Source organism: Petaurus breviceps, unplaced genomic scaffold (genome assembly GCF_028583685.1).
Source record: "Petaurus breviceps papuanus isolate PSGF00001 unplaced genomic scaffold, PetGlider_PUasm1.0 490, whole genome shotgun sequence".
Taxonomy (NCBI): Eukaryota; Metazoa; Chordata; class Mammalia; order Diprotodontia; family Petauridae; genus Petaurus; species Petaurus breviceps.
Window position 1 is genome coordinate 13,566,947 of NW_027186352.1, and position 24,744 is coordinate 13,591,690.

A 24,744-nucleotide genomic window follows, 5' to 3' on the forward strand; every position below is an offset into this window, starting at 1 on the left:
ACCCCCTCCCTTTCAAGAGAGGAACTGATTTTCTAATTTACTTTGAAAAAGAGAGGCCATGCTGCTTCTTCCCTGCTCCCCCCAAATCTCCATTTTTCCACCTTCCCTCTCACTTCAAAGTGTTCACAAGAAGATAGGCAGGATCCCATGGACCAAAATTCTACAGGAGAACTGGGAGATGCTCAAGGATGAAACTCTGAAGACACAAAGGAAAACAATTCCAATGAGGGGAAAAAAAAACAAAGTCCCACATGAAACATTTATTTTCAAGCTTACACAATATAAAAGGCTGTAAATTCCAACCACTACAAATCACATATAAATAACAGCAAGTGCTCTCCACCTTCCAGGTCTGTAAGGTGATTTGGACCTGAGCCAAGTCCCAAATACTAAATTGGTCTAAAAATACATACTTCCACTTTATTTTGAAGGCTAAACTTAAAGCTTAAACAGAAAGTAAACATCAAAAGATTATTATCTGCACAACAAATTCAAAGTATAAAACGTGGAAAAAACCCCAAGCTTTTGCTTTGTTGGTAAACAGAACACTGTCCATGGCTCCGGCTCACTGCCACGTCTTGCATTAAACAGAGATGAGGACAAATGACCACAAGGCATGGAGAGTGCCAATGTCATTTCCAAAAGCACAATGGTGATTTCACACTGTCCTGCTCAGGTCACTCGGATGCAACAAGGCAATGGCATGCCTTCTTACAACCCCAGGCCACACGCAATATCACCACTAATTTTCATCACAAAATTCTTTAGTTTCAGTCATTTCCCAGAGGAGGGAGAAATAGCACCACAGCCAAGAACTCCCCAAGTTTCCTAGAACAGGAGCGGCTTCAGAAACAATGACCATCTCACTGTCGTCTCTCCCCCCCGTCCAAAAAATATCTCAAATGCTAACCAATGCAAGCATGCTATGCTGTGCTACTGGACCCTCAGCTCAAGCAATTTGTACAAAAATCTTACTTTTTTTTAAACCTGTTCTCTAAAGTAAGCATTCCTAAGTTCACTTTAAAGGGAGAGTCAATCCAAGGTCAGGGTAAAGCCCCAACCTCATACTCGGTCCAAGGATCTTAGGAAAAGCCAGAAGACCTGGAAACATTCCATTAAATAAAATCCTGCTGGATCCAAAGTTGTCCAGGTATCTTAAAACAAAATCATACTTACGTCACCCTTTCATCATTTTTCCACTCAATTAAATGTATCACCAATTACAAAATTCATCTGGATTTTTAATCATCCCTCCTAATTACAAAGCAGGCACATTAGATGAAATGGACTGTTTTCATGAAGATGCTGGATAATCATCAACCTTCAGAAAAATCTCACATCATGCCTGAAAATGTCATCCTTAAGACATTTCATCCACCATTTCTAAGCTGTGCCAAGCCCCAGAAGAATGGAAGCATTTAAGACCAGGGTTCCAATAATCCCATCCCCCATGATTTGCTTTCTATCGACCCTAAAAGGCTGCACAGGGCTCCCCCCATAATGACAGAGGTAGGTGGTAGAATGTCCCTCTAACACCTGAGCACAAAGAAGCTCAGACAAGGGATGTGACCTGCCCAGGGTCACAAAGGCAAGGGTCAGAGCAGCACCCAGACTCAGGGCCTTCTGACTTGAGGTGCAATGCTCTCTACACCACTGAGATGCTTAACTGAGTGTTTCTATAATTTGTTTACTTTGGAAACTTAGAAAATACATTATTTTCTTCTCAAACTCTCTATTTTTTTTTAAAGCAGTTAGCACCTGAGTAAATAAAAACCCAGCTCTCATCAGGATGTGCTTTAAGAGGTGCTGCTAACCACAAGGACATAGAAGTCAATGGGTACAGAAAGCACTTTTAATTCTTTAATTTCAGTTGTTCCCCATACCAATATCCAATAAAACTCCCTCTGAACAGAATCGTTAGTTAACTGAGGAGATCAGAAAACATAAATTTTGCTTTGGCCCCTGCTACTGAAAACATTCCTGCTTCACCGAGTAAAATGTACTTCAACATAACAGGATTTCTCAGTGGCCACGGCTGCTCCACTGCCCCCAAATCCCAAGCATCTGCCATCCCTGAACACTGATAAACATGCAGCTCTATGAGACAGAGATGGAAGGCCCTGAGCCAGGCTGTGTGTGGGGGGTGGGACGCAAAGACTTTATACACATACACAGCACACCCGCCTCGAGTTCCTCGGGCAGGTCTGTTAGCATTTTCCTGTAAGTAAACTGAGCAAATGCACGGAAAGGAAAACTGCACAGAGAAGGCATCAGATGGATGTGGAATTACCCTGGTGATATGTGCACACACACATGGTCTGGATGTGGCACAGGATTTCATTTCATTAGAGTAGGGAAGACTCTGTGGTAATACCCTCCGTGAAGGCAAATCCACAATTCTCTTTTTACATACTCCTCCATCAGAATGGAAGTTCATTCTAAGGAGGGACGTTTCCCTCTCTACTGGATCTCTAGGCAAGGCTTCATGAAGACTTGACTGACAGCTGCCTAGAGCGCTAAGAGGCCAAGTATCACAGCAAGGATTTGGGGACTCCAGGGCCTCTAGCACCCCCACACACACAACTTCTCCTCTGGAAGGACACCAAAGTCAGGAAGGGAAGGCAGAGACGGGAATGCACAGGTGTGTACTCGCATATCTGCAAGATGGATTTCTTTTGATTTGTTTCCTCTCATTAAAAACTAAGGATTTTAACTGATGGTTTAAAATAATCACAGTTTCCTGTACCCAAACCAATGTTAACAAAATGTTCACAGAAAGCTTATTTCTCACTTGAAGAGTTCATCTCTAATATGATTTAAAAATTTTTTTTTGACTATGTAAGGTCTGAATCTCTCTCACCTCACCATTTCCCAATTTACCATCTTCCTCCTTCCATCCCTTCAGTACAGACCAAAGGAGAGGAACCCTGGCATAGGGACAGCTGAAAATCACAGAATTCGGGCACTAGATAATTCTCCACTTGCCCTGTCAGTCACTGCCAGCATTAGCATCACAATCATCACTGCTAGAACTCTTACAGAGACAAACATTTTCGTGGTACTTAGCAGAGTTATAACCCCAAAGCTAATTCAAATGACAGAAGCCAGGCTAAGCAGAATAAAGCCTTAATTTCAAATAAATAACTTCCGTTAATAATGATGATTATGTTTTCAAGAGGTGCAAAACAGAGAATAGAAGCAAAAAAGCTAATCAAAGGACTGAGGAGACGGATCCTGACTTGATTCTGACCATCCTCTTCCTCCATTACTATAAACATAAAACCAGCATCACAATAAAGGCCACAAAGCATTTCATTTCCAAAGCATCAACACATTCTAGGGATGTTAATAATAAGCAATGCTTGTTCCTAATTTTATGTCACTCAAAATGTCCTGTTAAATCAGACATAAAGGTTTAACATTTCAACAGCTCTCAATTGGAGAAAAGGGAGCTATTTTCCATAGAAAGTTCTAATTCCAGTTGGCTGATTTGTTTCTGATCAAAGGCCTCCTTACAGCGGGATGGCTCTCCTGCTTAAGGCATGAGAAGATGCCCATGAAATCAGAGGAGCTGAGTTCCTAGAGTGAATTGCATCCAGTTCTGGAGAGACAATTTGATTATTCTTGTGTTTTCAAGTATTATTCTTAAATCAAATTTCTAAGCCAGTAATGATTACTAATAAAATTTGAAATCATTTCTGTAAACATTTTCAGCATCAGATATGGCCTGGGTCACAAATGATGACTTTTTAAAGCATTTTCTTTGAGCTAACTTGGTACAAAATTATTTTACACACACACAAATTCCAGGTCCATAACAAAATTCTTTGTGAAGTCAGAAATACTTGGATTGTCACCAGGGAGGTGCCCAGTGACCCTGTCATGCCAGCATGGAATCCTTCCCTCTAGAATCATGAATCGCTCATAGCTCATCAGAAGTGATGTTGATATTTGGCAAGACACACTCTTGGTCCACGTGGCAACTCTGCAGGACTTCCTTGTAATGGTCCTTCAGCTCCTGATACACAGCAACGGTTTCTCGTGAGTGAACAAATGGCAGCGGCTCTTCATTCAACAGCAGCTGCACCTGGTACTCTCGGGCTGGCGTCTCTGCATGCTCACAGTGGTAAAGCACAAATACGAGGTTGGAAGCATAGGGGACAATGTGGCCACTCCGGAACTGACGGTTCGTTTGCTCCTTGTAATTGTAAGCAGTGAGGGGCTCCTTGTCCTTAAAATAGCCCATGAGAGAAAGCAGTGGCAGCAGCGTCTCTGCGTGTCCAAAGTGGAAGATGACTGGAGAAGAGATGGGCTGAGACCTGGAAAAAACAACCAGAAGAAAGGATCAAGAACCCTGAGGCCTAGAACAGGAAGCAGAGGTTCCTGGTGTCTTCTCTTAATCCTACTTCATGCTCTCTGACCACTGACATTCAACTAGAGGTGGAATGTGGCAGTGACCGAATCCAAGCTATATAGGAAGGAGAGCAAGAGCCTGTCCAATGACATGCCAACAAAGGGGCATGCAGCCTTGGCAGGAAGACCTCCAGCACCTCTCCAAGTCAGCCATCCCCTCAGAGATGGCTCTCCCTAACTTCCAGACGACACAACTCGTTCTTTTTTCTGGAGTCACAGAAGAGGGAGGACAGCTCCTCCTGCTGGCAGGCAGTGAGCTTGGATTTGACTCTCACCTCACACAAATACCAGCTGTGGGACGCTGGGCCTCAGTTTTCTCCTCTATAAAGAGAAGAAAAGGAGATGATGCCCTATTGAAGTGCTTCCCAGCTCTAAAGCTATGAATCCTATATCCCCGAGCCTTCTAGTCTGTGGCAAACACCCCCAGCTCCTGCAAACAAGCCTTGGACTCAGCAGTTTGAGCCCCATCCTTGGTTCACTCTCAAGCTTTCCTAAAATGTCTCAAGTCAAACCCAATACGACCAGTCTAGCAAGCATGTCCCAAATAGAAACGTGTACTTATGGCATGATTTGTTCTTAATGGAAGCATTGCTACCCCCTGTCTAGATGCTCATTTATATCCCTTTACTCATTAATTCCATAACCTTGTTAGAAATTGTTCATGCCCACAGACCTATAGCAGGCAGCCTGTTCTCTTCCCTTTTTTAAACATCAGGGCACAGCTGCCCTTCTCCAGGCTGCAGCACCCCACCTACCTTTCAACAAGTGGGGGGGGGGGGGAACGGTGCTCAGCAATCATACCTGCCAGCCTTTCCAGTACCTTTGAGGTGCTTCATCAGGATCTAGTGACAAACTGGAATGTTAGCTAGCCTTTCTAGTCCAAATTCCACGTCTTCGCACTGGCTCTTGTCTATACTCAGAGTCTTGTCTATACCCTGGTCACCCTCAGAGTCCCTCTCTTCCTTTCAAAAGTAGCTTGAAGCCCTTCCAGATACGCTGATTGTTAATGTCGTCCCCTCCAAACTACCTGTTATTTTAGCTACTCTATGTGTATATTAAATGTAATATGTATTATTATTATATCATCATATTATTATCAGTTATTATATATATATATGTTTAATATAATATTAAAGTCTCTCCCATTAGAATCTAAGTTCAGTGTAAGCAGAGGCTTTCATTCTTTGTAAATGTATCCCCAAGACAAGCCCTGGTTCACTCCATGCTTGACATGATCCTCCAAATAAGTCAACATGTATCTTGATACTCAGTCACTCCAACGCAAGCATGGGAATAAAAGCAAGATGGTGAAAACGGTGGGAAACATGGTCAGGGACCAAGAAAGGGAAAAAAGCCCAGAAGTTTATAAACTACTCAGATCCTTCACAACTGAGTAAGAGAAGACCGAGCAGACAACAGACAGTACTGAACCATACACCAACGTTACTTCTGCTCCAAACCCTTCCAAGGCTCCTTGAATCCCTGTGCCCCAGAAACATCCCTGTAAGGAATGGTCCTCAAGGAGATCAGATGCAAACACCAAAAGGCTCATGGCAACTCCATTTGCCAGCCAAGGATTAGAAACAAAGCAGATGCCCACTGGCCGGAAGGCCAAACAAACTGGGGCCCAAGTTTAATGGGACATCACTGCAACATGAGCAGCAATGACTGAAGAGTCCAGGACAGCCAAGGCAGGCAGGGATACGTATCCTACAGACACAGCTACTGATGACTGACTCTTTTCTTATGCTCTGCTTGCGAGGAGGTGGAGAAGGCAGAAGGACGTGTTTGGAAAGGAAGGTAATATAAGAGCAGGATATCAGTGAACAGAAAGATCCTTGTTTTACTGCCTACAAAATAAAGCCCACATTCCTCAGCCACGCCTTCAAAGCATCTTACTCCTCTACAAAATTAAGAATGGTCTCGGCATGCATAGGGGGCCATGACTATCCTGCAGCAGATCTCATCTGCCCCCAAAGATGGAGCACACTGACTCTGCTAATCCCACACAACCCATAACGGCCCCAAGAGAGCACCTGCACACAGATCCCAAGCTGCAGGGGGCCTCCCACACACTCAGGGAAGACAGAAGGACACCGACAGCCAAGAAGTTCAGTGAGCACGGGGGTGCTGGACCCCACGAGTACAGGAGCCATGAGCTTTCCACTAGGCTGTGCCATGGCCCACACACTAAGACCCCATTTGATTCTCACAACAAATGAAGAAACAGAAGCCATGGAGCTCCTTCCCTGCTGACGCCCTACCCCAGAGTCCTGCTTCCCTCCAGCCTCAGGGTCACTCCCACAGCATGGATGCTCATCCCCCAGGCCTCACATCTGCCTGGCACTCTGCCCTTCAGGCCCCCACATGGCCATCTGAGCACTACAGCTTCCTCAGGATCAGTGGGCCTTTTCAGTCTATCCTTCAGTCGAATTCTCCTATGTACGTCATTTCTAACGAAAAATGTGAGGAGAAATGGGCTGCTTTTTCCTTCACGTCGCTAGCATTTAGCATTGTGCTGGGTACATAGTGGGCACCTGAGGGGCATCTTTGACTGACCAGCTACTCAGATCTACTTCATTCATTCTTAATCCTCCTGCCCCAGAGAACCTAACTAAGCAGAACGTCAAACATTCAGGTAGTGCTAAACTGGGATGGCATCTGATTGACCTCACAGTCCTGGAAGATGGGAACAACAGGCCTCATAATGAAACATGCACTCAAGTACAAGTTACAGCAAAGTACCAGGTGCTCTGGCTGAAAGACGTCCAGTCCTTGATCCAAAACTGAGAAAATGTACATCTAAAGACAGAAATAAGTTAGTACATGAATATGTGCACAGTGAGAGGGCAGGGTGGTAAATACACTTTTTTCCTTAGACAAAGTGAAATCTAATTTGTAATACACATTCATGCTGCTCTATAGAATTATGGAAAAGTTGAAAAAACCCTCCCCACCCATCCATGGCCCTGGAACTGCAGGGTTCCAGCTCTCATTCCATAAACTCAGCAAAAACAAGTATCGGCACCTCGACCAAGAAACTACCCCTTGCCCATAAGTTCCTGAGTTAGGGGGTCAGGCTTCACACTTAACTGATGGCATATAAAGTATTTTTTAAGAATACACCCCACAACGATTAAACAGCCTTTCAGAGCCCAAGATTACATACATTATTAGGAAAATTGTATGAGCTAATCAACTCCTGTTGAAAGAACAAAAACAAGAACCCAAACAGGCAAGTCTTTCCATAGATAAAACTCATGTTAAACTCATGTTTAACTCATGTTAAAACTCATGTTAAAGTGCTACTAATTCCACTAACAGCTCTGATGGAGAATAAACTGACCAACCTCAAAATTAAACAAAATCCAGAACTGAGAGGATGAGGAGGAAGTGCTTTTCCCAGGGAAGCCCCGTCTCCAAGGGATGGAGCCGGTCAATTTGCTGGGCAGCCTCAGCAACATAAAACCCTACAGGGGAAAGCATCATTTCCTCAATGGCCTCCCCACTGCTCTATCCTCTCGTGTCTCTCCATCATGCTACTACAGCTGAAGTAGAGATGCCAGGTGTGGAGGTGGTTGTGACTTATTCTGCCTGGCCAGAGAGGGCAGTATGAGGAGCCACAGGCAGAAAGAAGCCAAGAAGCAAATCAAGGGCTGACTGGAAGACAACTCGTCTAACCTTCAGATCAATCCCAAAGCAGAAGGGCCAAAGCTGAGGAATAAACGTCCTCCTTCACTGATGGTCTTCAAGAAAAACCAAGAGGATTCATGGCCAGGCAGGTTTACCTGGTCTCAGAAATAAAGACATCATTGCATCTGGAGTCAGAGGGCCTGGGTGCAACATTAGGCAAGCCTGGTCACCTCCTGGGGTCTCAGCTTCTTCATCTGCATGCTGAGAACACTGCACTCGCGGGTCTCTGACTCTAGACCCAACGTTCCAATGCAGACATTCTCCCACCTCACACCCCCACCCCAAGTATCGGAAGCTAGCAAAGCGAGGCCCAGAACCGGCATCCTGGGAGAAACCAAGCTGACTCAAAAAGCATTCATTCAGCACTGAGAATGTGCTGGGACCTGCAACAGGTGCTTGGGATATCAAGATAAAGCGGAAGAAGTCCCTGCCCTCAAAGAGCTCCTATTCAGCTAGGGGGTAACACCCGAAGGCAGCTAAGCAAGCAATAACCATGTGAACAAAGAAAGATGAGGCCTGAGTAACTGAGAGGATCAGCAAAGGGGACCCATCAGAGCTCCCAGGAGGCCACTGGGAGAAGGAGAGGAGTGGGGCAACCTGTGAAGACAGCCCGGGCAGGGAACAGAACAGAGGCCAGTTGTGCTCCAACTGCTGAGGTCCAGAGCAAGAACAGCATCGATCAGCTTGGAGAGTGAGGCAAGCGTTCCTGAGCAAACACGGGGCTTCGTTTCTTCCTGGAGTCAAAGCCTACAAGTCCTGAGGCCAGCCAGCATTTGTACAGTGCTTTTAGGCTGAAGAAGCCTTTACCCATGGTAACTGGGACAGTCTGAGATGTCCACAGGCAGGCAGTGGCTGGTGTGGGAATGGGGCTCAGGAGACCAGGGCTGCCCAGACAGACCTAGCGGAACTGAGAGGAAGGGCTGAACCCAAGAGCTGATGAAAACCCATCCTGGGGGCGGAGGCTGGGGAAGGTTAACTTCCTTGAACTTAAAGAGTGAAATCATTTGTTTCCCTCAAAACCAGACCAAACATAGCACAGCATTCCAGCAGGGGCAGGAGCAGTAGACACGGCTGCTAAAATAATCACAAATACTTGGGTCCACAACATCAGGCTCTTCAACTCTCCAGGCTAACGGGCACCTTTGGTGATAAATGGCACTACCCATCCTACGAGCCAGACAGCCCCGACCTTCCTTCAACAATCGCACCTAGATGTTTCAGGCTAACGATACTCAGGAAGAATGACGGCTTTGGTGGAGTTGAGATAAAACAGCGACCTTGTGTGCACTCAGACTCCAGGAGGCCCGAGGAGGGGCCATGTGGCCCCAAAGGCTTGCCAGGGGGGCGTGGAGGGCTACACAACCCTCAGGGGACCTGCATGAGGATCATGCAACAACAGCAGCAGCACCTGCATAGTCTAAGGTCTGCAAAGTGCTTTCCACGTTCTCTCTGTGGACAGAGGACCCCAAAGGGAAGGACTTCCAGCAAACAGGTGCCAGGAGTTACTCCTACAACAGACTAGCTCTTCACACTTAAGCCCACCATTCCTTGAATTCTCAATGGCCTCATGAGAGAGAACTTCTTTCTTTCTCCAAGTTTACTGATGTAAAAAACATGGAGAGATCACTCCCACTTTCTGAGGTCTCTTGTAACAAAGTGAAACAGTTAAGTAAAACTAACATCTGGCAGTACAACAACACTCCCTATCTGCAGAGTCCTCTTCTGCTTTGGGATTAGCAGAATCGATCCCTTCTACCCCTAACCCACTGAGAAGGAAAAGAAAGACAATTTTCTTGCCAAAAACATGCAGAGCCGAGCAACACCAACCTGGCAGCCAGGGGCATCACAATGCCCAGAGTGCCAGGCCCGGAGCCAGGAAGACCCAAGTGCAATCGGCCTGACACTTCCCTGCTGTGTGGCCCTGGTAACCTGTCTGCCTCAGCTTCCTCATCTGTAAAATGAGGGTGATAATAGCACCTACCTCCCAGGATAAAGCACTTAACACAGCACAGGCCCCTGCTGAGTAACTCCCTTCCCACACTGACAGTGTGCACAGCAGGCATACCATCAGTCCTCTGGAATCATGGTCATGATGTGTCAGTTTTCAAGGCTTTGTTTTCATAAAGATGCTGCTACTGCATCAGCGGCTCTCCTGGTTCTGCTCACCTCCTTCTTCATTAGTTTATACAACTCCTCCAAACTGTTCACCTCTAGAATACTGAAGTTACAATGTCAATCTGCCTTCTGCTTCTGCTGACTTCACAGGGGGGTCACCACACAGCCTATGCTGAAGCAGTGGTAGAGGCCACTTCCTTAAATAAAACTGTTCCCCAGAATGTGTCTGAGGTATGAACTGTGACATCTCAGACTTCCATAGATTATTTCATCACTTTTTACTGTGAGGGAGTGGTACAGAAACTCTCACCTTGATTATTACAAATTTGACTAAGAATGCTCTCACAATCCTCCCAGGTCTCACACACCAGGTGACTGTAGTGCCTCGCAATTGGTCATGTACAAACCAAGATGTAAGAAGGCAAATCTCCCGTCCCTGCTTCCCCCCAAGAAGGATCCAGCCTATTCCCACTTTGGACAAGTCACCACAATCCCCATTTTCACTGTCAGTGCAGAGGAAAGCTCAGGTCAAAATCTCTGAACAGCCAAAATGTGCCTTGGCCGCCCCTCCCCTCCCTGTCCAGATGCCACCCCTACTCCTGCAAAGAGCCAGGCCCCTCCCCTGCTCCAGACCAACTGCATCTAGCTTCCATCCTGGAAGGCCTCACTCTTGGGTGCTCTGTGTACCAAAGTTATCTCCTTCACCTGAATCAAACCTCTTGTCCTATTAAATACTAAATTCCATAAAAACAAAACAAAACAGCCGTTTTCTGCCCCACTCCCTCATACTGATCCTGTTTCCTTGCATCTTAGTGGCTGAGAATCTTTATAAATCAAACATATTAACAGTGACACTGGAGGCAGGCTTTGCTATTGCTATAGCTCTGAGCAGAAAGGAAAAAAAAATCACTTGTCACCTTAGCACAGTAGAAAAGAGAGCTGGGTTTGGGGCCAGAGGAGCTGGCTAGTGACCTTAGGTAAACCTGGCCTCTCTGGCATCCCGTTTCCTCATCTGTAAAAGGATCGGCCTGAAAGTCTACTATACTCCCAGGGATTGGGAGCTGCCTCCAGCTTCCTTCACATCTCAGACGAAATCCCACTTTCCCAATACTCCTTAATGGGAGTCTTTTCTCAAGCTCTCTCTGACACAGAGATTAACTGTACGATTTGGGGAAGGTCCTGAAAGCACTCAGGGCCCCCAGGCAACCCACCTAAAATTCAAAATTGTAGGATACAGTGATGGGTTGCTTTCGTGCCTATGCTTGAGCCCTAGTGTGTAAAATCACGTCTCTCCCTAGCCTCAGAGCATCATCTCTGCCCGCTTCTCCCCGTGCCAGTACTCTGGCTAGCAATCATTCATGGTCAAGCCCCAGCCAAATGTTTATCTCCCCTTGGTACAATAACAAGCTGCACCTATGAATTCTTCACTAGATTATCTATAAGTAACTCCAAAGCTCATTATATACATCCTGAATCCTTCATTATGTATGCCTTAGGCTTGGGACATATGTATACTCCAAACATCCAGCTTGTCAAACCTTACATGGATGGGTGGCAGCTTGGTCAGCCCTGACTGCTAGCTGACTTAGTGAAGTTTCAAGCCTAAAACCACATCTCCATGCAGGCCCCCGGGCTATTTCCCAGTGAATTCTGGGCAATGCGCTTGAGTAGTAGACATTAAAAGTACATGTTCCTTTAAGAACTGACCACTCCTCCCTAATCTTGCCCTGACTCACCTAGTTAGCATATTTGGCACAGGTTCTACTACAGAGTATCCTACATAAACTTTAACTGCATCCCTCTAAAGCTGCAGGTTCCCTAAGATCTCTTGCCCACTCTATAGTATAACAATCAATCTTTGCCACCTTGACTCAGAGAATGCTTGGGTCCGTGATTCATTCTAGACAGCTTTCCGGGGACTCTGGCTATTGGGGTTCCTGGACTCCCTGAACCCTGTCAACGGTAGACCCTGATCAGCAATGACACCTAGAACAGTGAAATCTGTCAGTCAATCGATAAATATTTTTAAAGCCCCTACTAAGAAATAGGCACAGTGAACACCTCATAAAGCCTAATCCTATACCTAAATCATGGGACAACGGGCTTGGACCTGGAAGGGACGGACATCTTACAGATGATGAAACTGAGACCCAGGCAGGCTAACTTGGTGTTATGGTACTTTTTAAATTTTAAAATATTTTTCCAGAGAACATTTTTGTTGAACTAATAAGTTTCTTTTAAATTTTCACATATGTAGATATTTTATGCATTTTAAAATATTAATGACAAAACACATCATCTTAGATTTTTTTTCAAATGCTTTATTAACTTCTGATTAACATCACTCATTTCCACCAGATTTTGAATTACAAATTTTCTCCCCGTTTTTCCCCTACCCATCACCCCAAAATAGCAGTCCCACAGGATATCCCCTCCTCCAATCTGCTCTCTCCCATGTTTTCTCCTATACCCCCTCTGGTGGATCTCTATGCCCCAGTGCCTGCATATCTTATTTCCCAATTACATGTAAAATAGTATTAATAATAGTATATATATATATATATATTTTTTTAAATATTTGATTTTAAAACTTTCAATTCTAGATTCATTCCCTTCCTCCCTTGTCTCCCACCCTTACTGGGAAAATAAGCAGTTCAGTACAGGTTGTACATGTGTAGCTAATGCAAAACAATAACATAGTTGATATATTGTAAAAGACTGACTATATTTCCCTACCTCCTATCCCACCTCCCACTTGTTCCATTCTCTACTTTGATCCCGTCCCTTTTCAAAAGTGGATGCTTCCAACTTCCCTCCCCCCCAGCCTGCCCTCCTTTCCATCATCCTCCCTCTCATCCCCTTCCCCGCCTACTCTCCTGGAGGGTGATACATCCTATTTAGTGTGTATTTCATTCCCTCCCTGAGCCAAATTCAATGGGAATAAGGTTGACCCATTCCCTTTTGCCTTCCTATTCTTCCCCTCCATTGTAACCATTTTCCCTTGCCTCTTCTATATGAGATAGTTTACCCCATTCTGTCTCTCCCCATCTCCTCTCATTATGTTCCTCCCTCACCTCTTAATTTCACCTTTTAAGTATCATCCCTTCCTGTTAAATTGGTCCTGTGCCCTCTATCTATGTATACCTATAAGTATATATACACACATTTACATATGTATTCATGTCTATATACTCTCATATATAGACATATATATATATATATATATATATATTTCTATTCCCTTCAACTGAGAAAAATTTCATAAGTTACAATTATTGTTTTTCCATGTAGGAATGTTAATAATTCAACTTTGATAAGTTCCTTATGATTTCTTTTCCCTGTTTACCTTCTCATGCTTCTCTTGGTTCTTGTATCTGAATGTCAAATTTTCTATTCAACTCTGGTTTTTTCAGCAAGAATGCTTGAAAGTCCTCTATTCCACTGAATGACCAAATTTTCCCCTGAAACATGATACTCAGTTTTGCTGGGTAGGTGACTCTTGGTTTTAATCCCAGCTCCTTTGCCCTCCGGAATATCATATTCCAAGCCCTTCATTCCCTCAGTGTAGAAGCTTCCAGATCCTGGGTTATCCTGAATGTGTTTCCACAATATTCAAATTGTTTCTTCCTGGCTGCTTGTAATAGTCTCTCCTTAATCTGGGAATTCCAGAACCTGGCTATAATATTCCTAGGAGTTTTCTTTTTGGATCTTTTTCAGCAGGTGATCAGTGGATTCTTTCAACCTCTATTTTGCCCTCTGCTTCTAAAACATCAGGGCAGTTTTCTTTGAGAACTTCCTGAAGGATGATTTCTAGGTTCTTAGTTTGATCATGGCTTTCACGTAGTCCAATAATTTTTAAATTATCTCTCCTGGATCTATTTTCCAGGTCAGTGGTTTTTTCCATGAGATATTTCACATTGCCTTCTTCTATTCTTTCATTTGTTTGGATCTGTTTAACAGCATCTTGATTTCTCATAAAGTCATTAGCTTCCATTTGCTCCAATCTAATTCTGAAGCAATGATTCTCCTCATTGGGCTTTTGAGATTCTTTTTCCATCTGGCAAATTCGACTTTTTAAGGCATTCTTCTCCTCATTGCCTTTTTGAGCCTCTTTTGCTTTTTGAGTTAGTCTGTTTTTTAAACTGTTATTTTCCTCAGTCAGGCTGTTGACTCTCATTTCATAATTTTCTTGCATTGTTCTCATTTCTCTTCCCAATTTTTCCTCCACTTCTCTTATCTGCTTCTTAAGGTTCTCTATGGCCTGTAACCAGCTCGTATTTTCTTTTGAAGCTTTTGCTGCAGGAGTTCTGACTTCGCTGTCTTCCTCCTGTTCCATGCTTTGCTCCTTTTTGTCACCAAAATAGGAGTCTAATGTTGGAATCTTCTGTCTGCTTTGTTTCCTCTGCCTGGTCATGTCGCCCCTCAGTCACTTGACCGCTGGGCTTTTTGCCACAGTAGGACTCTGCCACCAGACAGGGGAGCTTTCGTCCCAAACTCTGGGGTTTTCTCAGCTGCCGGAGGTATTAGATGGGTGCCCTCTCTGAGGTCTCCACACGCTCTGGCAAGCTGGACCCCAGGACCTCCACCCTAGACTTCAATCCAGATCCAAGCAGGTTAAACCAAGAGCGATTATCCCTCAGACTGGTGCTTGGTCCCCCTACACTCTGCAGGCCAGGAGCTGAAACCACCATGCACACCCACTTACTGGTCCCAAAGTCCAGACTGCACTGACCTCTCTCTCACTTTGTCCTTCGAATCTATGTGTTGCTAATTCTGGAAACGGCCACAGCTGCTGTTGATTTGGAGTCCCTCCGGCCTGCAGCTGGTCAGGCCCACCCTGGGGCTAAAGCCTCGGGGTAGGGCTGGGCTCAGCTCCCAGAGCACTGCACTGGCCGATTCCTGCTGGCCTGCCGGGCTGCTCTCAGTGGGAGGTTAACTTCTGTGTCATTTTGTGGGTTCTGCAGCTCCAAAGTTTGTTTAGAGTCCCCTTGTTACATGGATTGGGGAAGGTGGAAGCTGGAGTCTCAGGGAGGTCCTGCTTCTACTCTGCCATCTTCATCATCTTAGATTTTTAAAGCCATTATCTATGTAAGCTTACATTATCTATGTATAGCTTACAAAATATGCTAATAGCATTTCATGCCCCTAACTTCACTCTAAAACCTCAATTTAGGTTACTCTTATCTTTATTTCAACAATTTACACACACACACAAAATCAAATGCTCACACACTGTTTACAAATCAAACTGTTCCTTCTTTGATTAATTCAATGAGGTCGTATTTATTTACTCATTGTTCAAAGGTAAGAGGCTTCATTTCTAGGTCACCAACAGATAGAGCTTTTGTGCCAAACCCTGATTACACACAGTCTATGGATTAGTCAATACCCCGTCAAACAACAAAAAACACTGATGCCAGAGCTGGGCCTGGAGAGCAGGGACTGGCAGGAGGAGGCCAAAGAGGTCAATTTGGAGGCAGAGATGGGAAGGATTTTGTCCACTAGCAGGAGACACAGCTGGACATATGACAGGGGGAAATAGTGAGGAAAGCCTTTTCTACCCATTTCAAGGCCCCTCCTAAGGTGACAAAGGAACAGGGGCCCTCATCCAGCAAAGCCTGGGAAAGTCAAATTACTTTGTTTGCAAAATCTCCAATCTGCTTTGCAGAAGGTCATTATCTAAAAACATAACAGGGAGAGATGGGGAAATGTGTTTTTTTCTGTTTCTACAGGGCCAGAGGTTCTTTAAAGAATAATTTTAAAAGAAAGAAGTGTGAGTCAGAGGCACTAGAACTGAATGCTTCCTTGGTCGCTCACTCTGTGTGATCTTAGGCCACATTACTTAACCTCTCTAGGACTTGATGGCCTCCTGGAGTACCCCCCTCTCAGCTCTAAGCCTGTGATTTTGGCTTCTCTCATGTCTGTCTATATCTCTTTCTGTCTCTCCCTCCCTTCTTTTCTTCCCTCCAGCCCCACCCTCTCTCTCTCTCTCTCTCTCTCTCTCCCTCTGTGTCTCTGACTCTGTCTCTGTATCTCTGGCTTCAGAGTCTGAACTTGCTCCCCACTGCTGTTAGTAAGTAAGCACCTAATAATCCTTGGGATGGAGCACATATTTCATTTACACTGACTGATCCCACAGGATTACTTAAGAAAGTTCAAAGGTACCTAAATTTAAGATAAGAGGTCACAAATGCACATGGTTAATGCTTGTTGTGATGGGCACCTCAAAAAATAATCCCAAACATCCAACAAAATAATCTCATCGTAAGGCCAGAGCAAGACTGACAACAACTGAGGCATTCCTTGTCTTTCAGATGGACTTACCTTTGTCTCTGTTCCACAGCTCTGTCCAAATGCTGAAATATGTCCTGGAACAGGCCGCAGCTGGAGCGACTATTGATCGCGTAGCCATGCCCTCTTTTCCAATACTGTTTCAAGTCATTCAGGTATTCCAGCACCTGAAAGTGCACATGTTTAAAAGTTCTATTCTACTTCTCAAGGCCACAGTGGTTCTGCCCTTGCAGCATGGCCACTGGCACATCCACATGACCAGTGGCCATGTGACGCAGCTAAGCTGCAGACAGGACCTGCTGCCTCCTCAAGGAGGGACAAGGCTCTTCTCAAGGCCCGCTTGGAAAGGAGCAGCTCTATCTGCTTCCCCTGAGGCCTCATCACCAACCAGACTCTTCAAGGAGAAATAATGACTGAGCACATGAGTTACAGTTCTGGAATCAAACTGGACTTGGGATCAAAAGAATACTAAAAAGTAACTACTGCTACGCCATGCCCATCTGATTCGAGGTCCAAAATGTAACAACATTATATCCTGAAGCTCCACCCCCCCCAGTGAATTAGGTGGGCTGCTCCCCAGGGGGCTACCTCAGCGCTGTACAATTGTCTCTGGAACAGTTCTGTGGATGCAGAGAGGTACCACCCATCTGCAAGGCCAGACTGACAGAAAACAAGACAATAAAAACCACTTCTAGACATGCCTAGCAGGGGAAAGTAAGGATGCCAGAAAGATCTACTGATTCTGCAGTTAGAAAACTATCCAGATACTGAAGAATGGAGGTGATTTCTGGATAGGGAGTTTGTCTTCTTGGCTGCTGCTTTTGGTTTGGCCCTGGTCATCTTCTGTGCCAGTGACTTCTCTTCTTGTCTGAGGCAGGTGTGACTTGCCATTAGAAGCTGTTCTATCTATACCCAAGATCTAAATGCAAAGTAGTTGCCTTATTTTTCCTTGAGAAGGGAACCTGTGATTTCATCAGTACAAAGTTCTCGATGAGTAAATTCCTCCCACTGACACAAGTCAGCATATTGCATTCTCATCTCAGGGCTCCCTAGCCACTACTCCACTCTGCCTCTCACTTCTACAGTCTCTTAACATAATCCAGCTATATTTGCTTTTAATATTTCAGAGCTCCCTGCCACTCACAGAAACCAAAATCCCTCCAAGTCCCCAATAACATTATCTTCATGAATTACTGTAGCCAAAAATAATCTGCCACCTGGTGGTGAACCAGGAAAGTTATGTTATAGGTTATAGGGGCTTCATGGGCTGCCTTGAAAAATCTAACATCCCTTTCTTACACATTATTTCTTTGGGAAACTGTTTTGAGTCCCAAATAAATATTTTACAGATGAATGAAGGAAAAGGATCCATATGCACAAAAATGTTTATAGTAGTTCTTTTTGTAGTGGTAACTAAGGAAGAGGGGGATAGAAGTATTTTGTCCATCAAATGGGGAATGGCTGAACAAATATGGTAAGTGAATGTGATAGAATAATCTTGTGTTGTAAGAAATGATGAAAGGGGAAGCTTCAGAGTAATTTAGGGAAACTTAAACTAATCCAGAAAAAACTGAGCAGAACCAGAAGTACAATTTATACAATAACACAGTAAAGATAAAAAACACTTGGTGAGCCTTGAGAACACTGATCAGCACAATCACCAAAGTGACTGCAGAAGACAGTGGTCGAAGGCTGCTGCTCACCACCTGACAGAGGCGAAGGGCTCACATTCTGGGGACATGGCACATGGGGTATGCTTTGTCTGACCATGCAGATTTGTTAGAAGGGGTTGGATTTTCTTCAGTGGAGAGATGGAAAAGAAAATAGATTTCTATTAATTAAAAAAAAAAGAGAACTCAAAGTTTTATTTAATAATTAATTTATCCACTTGTCAAAAGTAAATCCTATATTACTGTTCATTCTAGTCCCTATTTAGGAGACCCACTCAATACTTCACAGAAAAGAAGCAGAAACACATAAGTCTCTTTACGAACACTGGGTCCCAAATTCACCAGCACTAAGCCATGCTTTCCCACAATGTCTGTAGCTTTAGAAGCTGTGCCTGATTAAGTGCTGAGCAGCTAACACAACTGCACAATCAACAGTTACAGGGCGGCTAGGTGTCACAGTGAGTAAAGCAACTGCCCTGGAGTCAGGAGTTCGGTTACTTAACACCCACACAAAAAAACTAGCCGTGGGCAAGTCACTTAATCCCAATTGCCCTCTAAAAGGTAAAAAAAAAAAAATTTAACACTTACCTTAGCATCCTCTGTGTCAAAGACATCGCACCAGGGAGACTGAATGTCTCTAATAGCCAGGTCAAATGAGCAGGAAAAAAAAGCGACTTGGATTAAATCTGGTGACAGAAAGCAAAATGTTCTGAGTTATGATTTTCTGCTATTAAAAAAATAGTGGAATGTCAATAATTCTTTGTAAAATAAAAGGGTTGGACTCAATCACTAAGGCTCCTTCCAGTTCTGAAATTCCATGATTCTGTAAGTTGCACTAAAGTAAGATTTTTTTCCTACCAGGGATCAATAAAAAAAATGAAGTTATATTAAGGGTCAAATTCAAGGCTAAAAACAAAAACACAGCACAGCTTAATTTGGCTAATATTTAGGTTTTTTGCTTTTAATTATAATTATACACACATCTGTATACAGAAAGTGAGATAAAGAGGTGAGGAGACCAGCTGAGGAGCTATTACAACAGGCCAAGTTTAGGTGAAAACTGGAATCAAAATGGTACCTGAAAAAACAGATATTGCAAAGATGGACCTACCAGTCATCTAGAAGTAAGAAGGATGAAGAGAGAAGGAATCCAATACAACTACCAAGATGAGGAACGAGGGCGATTAAGAAAATGATAAAATAGTCGGGAATTAAAGTTGAAAAAATTCAATTGCTTCGTATTCTATTACTAAGGAAGTTATACTCTGGAGTACCTGTACACTGGTCCGGCTTGATTTGTGTTTGTCTAAATTATTGATCTACTCACAACTCATTCAGTATAATCTATGTGTAATACACAGTTGAGGAGGAAAAAGACCAGCACTCAAGGTAACAGGCTGTGCCATCTGAGGTTTTCAGTGCACGTGATTAGATTCTGGAAAAGTAAAATCCAAGCACTAACATACACAAACCTGTATCACCAACAAGGATGGTGGCTGCTGCTGTATCTGCAGCCTGTTCTCTCTCTGTCCCTCAGGCTCCTGGTTCCTAAAGGATTCTGGGAAGCCCTAAAGGACTCCTATCCCCCTGCATCAGTTCTAAGGATGATCCTCATTCTAAAATTCTACAGCCAGTGAAGAAGCAGAATCACCTCAGGCATTTCTTTTCATACAACAAGGTTTTTATTCATCCAGCTGGTCCAGAGTCAAAGGAGAGAATGCCATCAAAGCACTTAATAAACTTCATAGCACATTACAGACAAGTGTCAGCTCTTACGAGTGTTTTTAGTTAAAACTGTTCCTTTCTCTCAAAAAAAAATGCCTGTTTCTATATTTACACTGAGTTCCCCATATATCCAAGTAAAAATCCATTTAAAGAATGTAATGATAACAGAGTTCTATGTAATAAAGATCTCTCCATTTACAAGGTCACAGTTAAAATTCATGCTGCTTTGCTATGATTTTTAAAGGAAAAATTCTGTGTAGGAAGTTCTTCCCCATGTAGCAGTCAGTCTATTCAAAAAAGATACTGTACCTTTAATATATTCACCATATTTCAATTCCTAAACAGCTAAACTCTGGGAAAAAATTTCAAAAGGCTGTAGTGGGGAGAGAGATGGTGCCTCCATGTTCTGAGAGGACAAAAAGCACTTCTTTCTGGAAAGAGGGAGCTAAAAAACATCACATACATGGGGGGTGTCCAGTTCAAACAGAAACCTAAGAATACATAAATAAGGATCCAACCTGTGGACCCCTACTTTCTTAGGAAACCACCCACTAACATGGTCTATGCTCGACTGCATTACTACTTATTTCATTAAACATTTCTCAGTTCTGCTTCGATCTGGGGCAGGAGAGAGGCAGGATGAGAGCAGGTGACAGAGTCCTGCCCTTCTGCATCTGAAATGTCATTTCTAGAGTGTGAGCACCGTGCGTCGCTGAGCTTCAGCTAACACTTCACAAGCTGCTGTGGCTGTAAGAACGCCTCTTCCCATGACCGTCCCCAGATGGTCCTGGGGCTGCAATTTTCACTTCTCAGATGGGGGGGTGGGTGGGGGGTGGCCCCTTGCAGGGGTGGTTCACGCTCTCTGAGTACAGGCTCTGAGAATCCCAGGCTGCTGCACCACAAGGAGGGAGGGCCTGGAGCATGACTTGAATGAAGAACTATAATAACTATTATTCTCATTACTGGAGGGAGGGATTCCCCACTCCAATGAGACTATACTTTGGGTTTGGGTTTTGCATTTTGATCACTGTGATGACTTCATCGGTACAGAGAAATTCCAGTGAAGAAAGCCCCCAACGAGTGCTGGCTGGCACCCACTCTGTAAAGCCCCAGAAAGAAGCCGGGCTGGTGGAGCAGAAAGAAAGCTGATCAGGCGTCAGAGACATGGATTCACATCATGCCTCTGAAACATGCCAGCTGGGTGCTCCTGCGCAGGAGTAAGAGTAATAAATAATAACAGCTCAGACACTGACCACCAACCTCAGAAGTGAATACAGGGAGATTCAGGAAGGCCCCAAGGTCTTAGAAGAGCACAAAATTTAACAGAAAGGAAGGAACAAGCGGATTAGGAACGAGGAGAGGGAGCTCTCAAGACTGCATGTGCAGCCCACCCAGAAACACCTGGCCGTGTAACCTTGAGCAAGTTACTTAACCCCAATTGCTTAGGGGCGGCCAGGTGGCTCAGCGAGTAAGAGCACCGGCTCCAGTGTTGGGACGACCTGGAGATCGAATCCCGGGCTCAGACACTCAGCACCACACCCAGAAATAACTGGCCGTGTAACCTTGAGCAAGTTACTTAACCCTGATTGCTTAATAAAAAAAAGACTGCATGTGCGGAACTAGGGGGTGCTGGTGGTGAGGAAGGATGGCACAGCACAACTCCAGGAAGCAGGAGGAAGCGAACAAGAGGGGCTGCTCAGGAAGAGTTATGTCACAAAATATTTTATTTCTTCATGGCAAAGAGATCCCTCCTGTAAGTTTTTTTTGTACCCTTTGCTTAGCAGACCCAAAATTCCACTCCCCTAATAAATTCCAAACTAGAGGGTCTGACCTGATGAGAATGAATACACTGACTGCCAAGCAACTGTTTGCACCTCAGTCATGACAGAAAGGCCCGAAGAGGCAGACTCCAGCAAACAGTCCACATGTGACTCCCCTATCTCTTTGATGGTCTCCATTTTCTTCCTTCCTAGAGCCCTCGCTCTTTGACCCACTTCTACACCTTTTGCTGACTCCACTCTCCTTCCCCGCCCCCTCCAAGACTCTGTACCTACCCCAGCTCCCCCTTGCTTTCTCTCTTAGAGACTTATCTATTCCTGTGGATTGAATTATCACCTACATACAAATCTACACCTCTACCAAGGACCTCCTGCCACAGCTCTCTTGGCAGGTCCCATTAGCATCTCAAACAAACTGGTCCAATGGTGAATTCATCGGGCCCCCCTGACCCATACGTGCCCCTCCCCCAACCTCCAGTTCATATCCAAACCCTATCAATTCTATTTCCCAAACCTCTCCCACCCACCCCGCTCCTTTTCACTTCTACAGCCACCACCCCAGTGCAGATCTTCCTCACAGCTCACCTTCTCTGTCTTAGAACTTTCTACCTGGTCTCCCTGCCTCTGGTTCCTCCTTCTCCGACCCACCCTGCCCTCTCTTGCTCAAATCACGGTCTTAATCTACCGCTTATATCACAGCATTTCTCTACTCACAACCTGTGGTGACGTCTTACTTCTGATCAAAGTATGAACACCTTCCAGAGAGCCAACTTTTCTAGACTTCCTTCACACTATCCCCCTTCTGGGCTCCTGCCATCTGCCATGCCTAGCACCCTCCCCATCTCTAACTAGTGAAATCTTTCCTTTCCTCCAAGGTCTGGCTCAGCTGCCGCCACCCCCAGGCAGCCTTCCCACATTCCCCTAGCTTTGAAAGTCATCTTTCCCTCCTCGTTTTTCTTATAACATTTTATATAGACCTTGCCTTAGCATAAAGCCCTTCACTTCCTATCTATAATTTCCTCCCCATCAATGATGCCCTACCATTCATACCTGCTCGTAACCTTATTATCCTTGACCCCCTCCCTCCACTCTAATCCACCTGCCCAATCAATTAATTACTGAATTCTATTTCCCAAATCACTCATGAAGACCCTTCTCTCCCCACCTCTGCTTTGGGGGGGACCCATAAACATCACCACAGTTCAGATGTTCAGCACCTCCCCTCCCACCTGGACGACTTCAAAAGCCTCTTAAGAGATGTCTCTAGCTCTGGTCTCTTCCCACATCAATCTACCCAAGACACAACGGTAAGCTTGGCGGTCGGATATTTACTGCTTATAAAATAAAGACTGCGCTGCTTCATGGGGCCCTCACAGACTTCCATTTTTTTCTCCCACTACTACGCCTTATGCCTTGGATCACTACCCATCCTCCCCTCTCCTGTCTCTACAGCCTTACTCAGGCAGGCCTATTCTGCACTCCCCTCCCCCGCACTCCCTCCCTATTGACTCATCCCATTTTATATCCCACTTGCCCATTTGTAACATCCTGACCCTCTGTGCTGCCAGAATCTATCCCCCCTTGAGGGCAAAAGGGCTGTCTTCTTTATCTCTGTACCTCCCTGAGCACCCACAATAGTCTACTTCATAAGTAAGGGTTCAATAGATCTGTTAACTGAATGGAAAAATGTTCTTTCCCAAGGCTATTTACTGTCAAAAAATATCTTCCATAAATATAAATGTCTATAAAAATTAAGATATAAGATTCTAAATATGAGGTACATAACTGAATCTTCAGAGAACAAAATGTATTTACTTTCAGGATCTTTAGTAGGATCAATCCTGAATCCCACCTGCAATCCTACCTGTAATCCCCAAAAAGCTCAGGCTAACAGATCTCTTGACCTTGGGTGTTGTGAGCCAGCACAAAGTTCAGCAGTTGGACATTAATATAGTGAGGGGGCAGTGGGAAGTTGCTCAGGGTGAAAATGGACCAACTCCTTTGCAATCAGTACCAAGGTCTCTGGTGAGTAGCTCCTGAACTTCCAGCCTAAGAAAGATTGGGAAATCCAGTCTTCTTGAATGAATGAATGAACGAATGAATGAATGCATGAATGAATGAACAGATTAGGCCAACAGGCTTCTTTGCTCACTGAAGGGAAGTAACATTATGTGATATTATACAAATAAATATGAAAAGGTACCTTACCTGCATTTAAATCACTTGTTGGCACCTGCAAAATAGCTGCAACTTTTTTAATAATTTTTTGCATTTCTGGTCCATTTTTGAAGGCTTCTACATGATAAAGAGCTGAATCATTCTTTTCCACCTCAGTTAGGAACTTTTCACAATGATCAAAGAACCTCATAAGTTTATCGTTTATCTCAGGTGGCCCAAACTCCATATCTGAAAGAGAAAATAATATAAGCAAGTCTTACAGTAAGACACTGACACTTAAAATAATTTGGGAAGCATCAGTCAAATAATATTTAGTTTCAGTGTAGACAGTAAAAGCCAATACCTTACTCATTTGAATACCTGGATTAAGTATTCACTGATGATGGAAGAGCTCAAGTAGGAGGGAAACTTAACTATCCCTCTGTGATTTATTTACTCATCTGGTACAAAAGACAGAGAAAAGTGCGGTGTTTCTGGAGTGCACTGAGATCCCATAAGATATGTGATCTCTTTCATAAACAGACAGATAGTCCCATACAAATCTTCTCTGAGTCTCAGCAGAGCATGGAGATGAAGCTCTGAAGGGTATGACAGACTCTCAGAGCAGGGCAAGGCCTGCTGTTCTAGAGCACAGAGTTGCTGGGTCCCAAGGATTTTGTGGCACTCTGGATGAGGCACCATCACCAATGATGATTCACCAGATTTTCCTTTCCCAGGTGCCAGGGATTCTAAGGCAATGACTAGCTATCACTGATAGCCTCAAAGATGAAGGGGATATAAAAATATTAATCCATTTCACCTAAGAGTAACATCATCTTCATTTCTGCCAACAAGGAAAGCTCTCAAACCTTTAATTGTCACAAGGACGCTGAGTAGTTCTC

At 44.3% G+C, this 24,744-nt stretch overlaps 1 protein-coding gene across 1 annotated transcript; it reads right to left on the reverse strand.

Annotated features, from left to right (window-relative positions):
* Positions 1–245: 245 nt before the first annotated feature.
* MINPP1 (multiple inositol-polyphosphate phosphatase 1) lies at positions 246–24,744 on the reverse strand. Its single transcript, XM_069101798.1, has 4 exons — positions 23,894–24,744; positions 18,771–18,868; positions 16,546–16,679; positions 246–4,319 (listed from the first exon to the last, which is right to left on the reverse strand). Exons 1-4 carry the CDS (start codon positions 24,087–24,089, stop codon positions 3,923–3,925), a joined length of 825 nt encoding a protein of 274 aa, XP_068957899.1. The 5' UTR covers positions 24,090–24,744; the 3' UTR covers positions 246–3,922.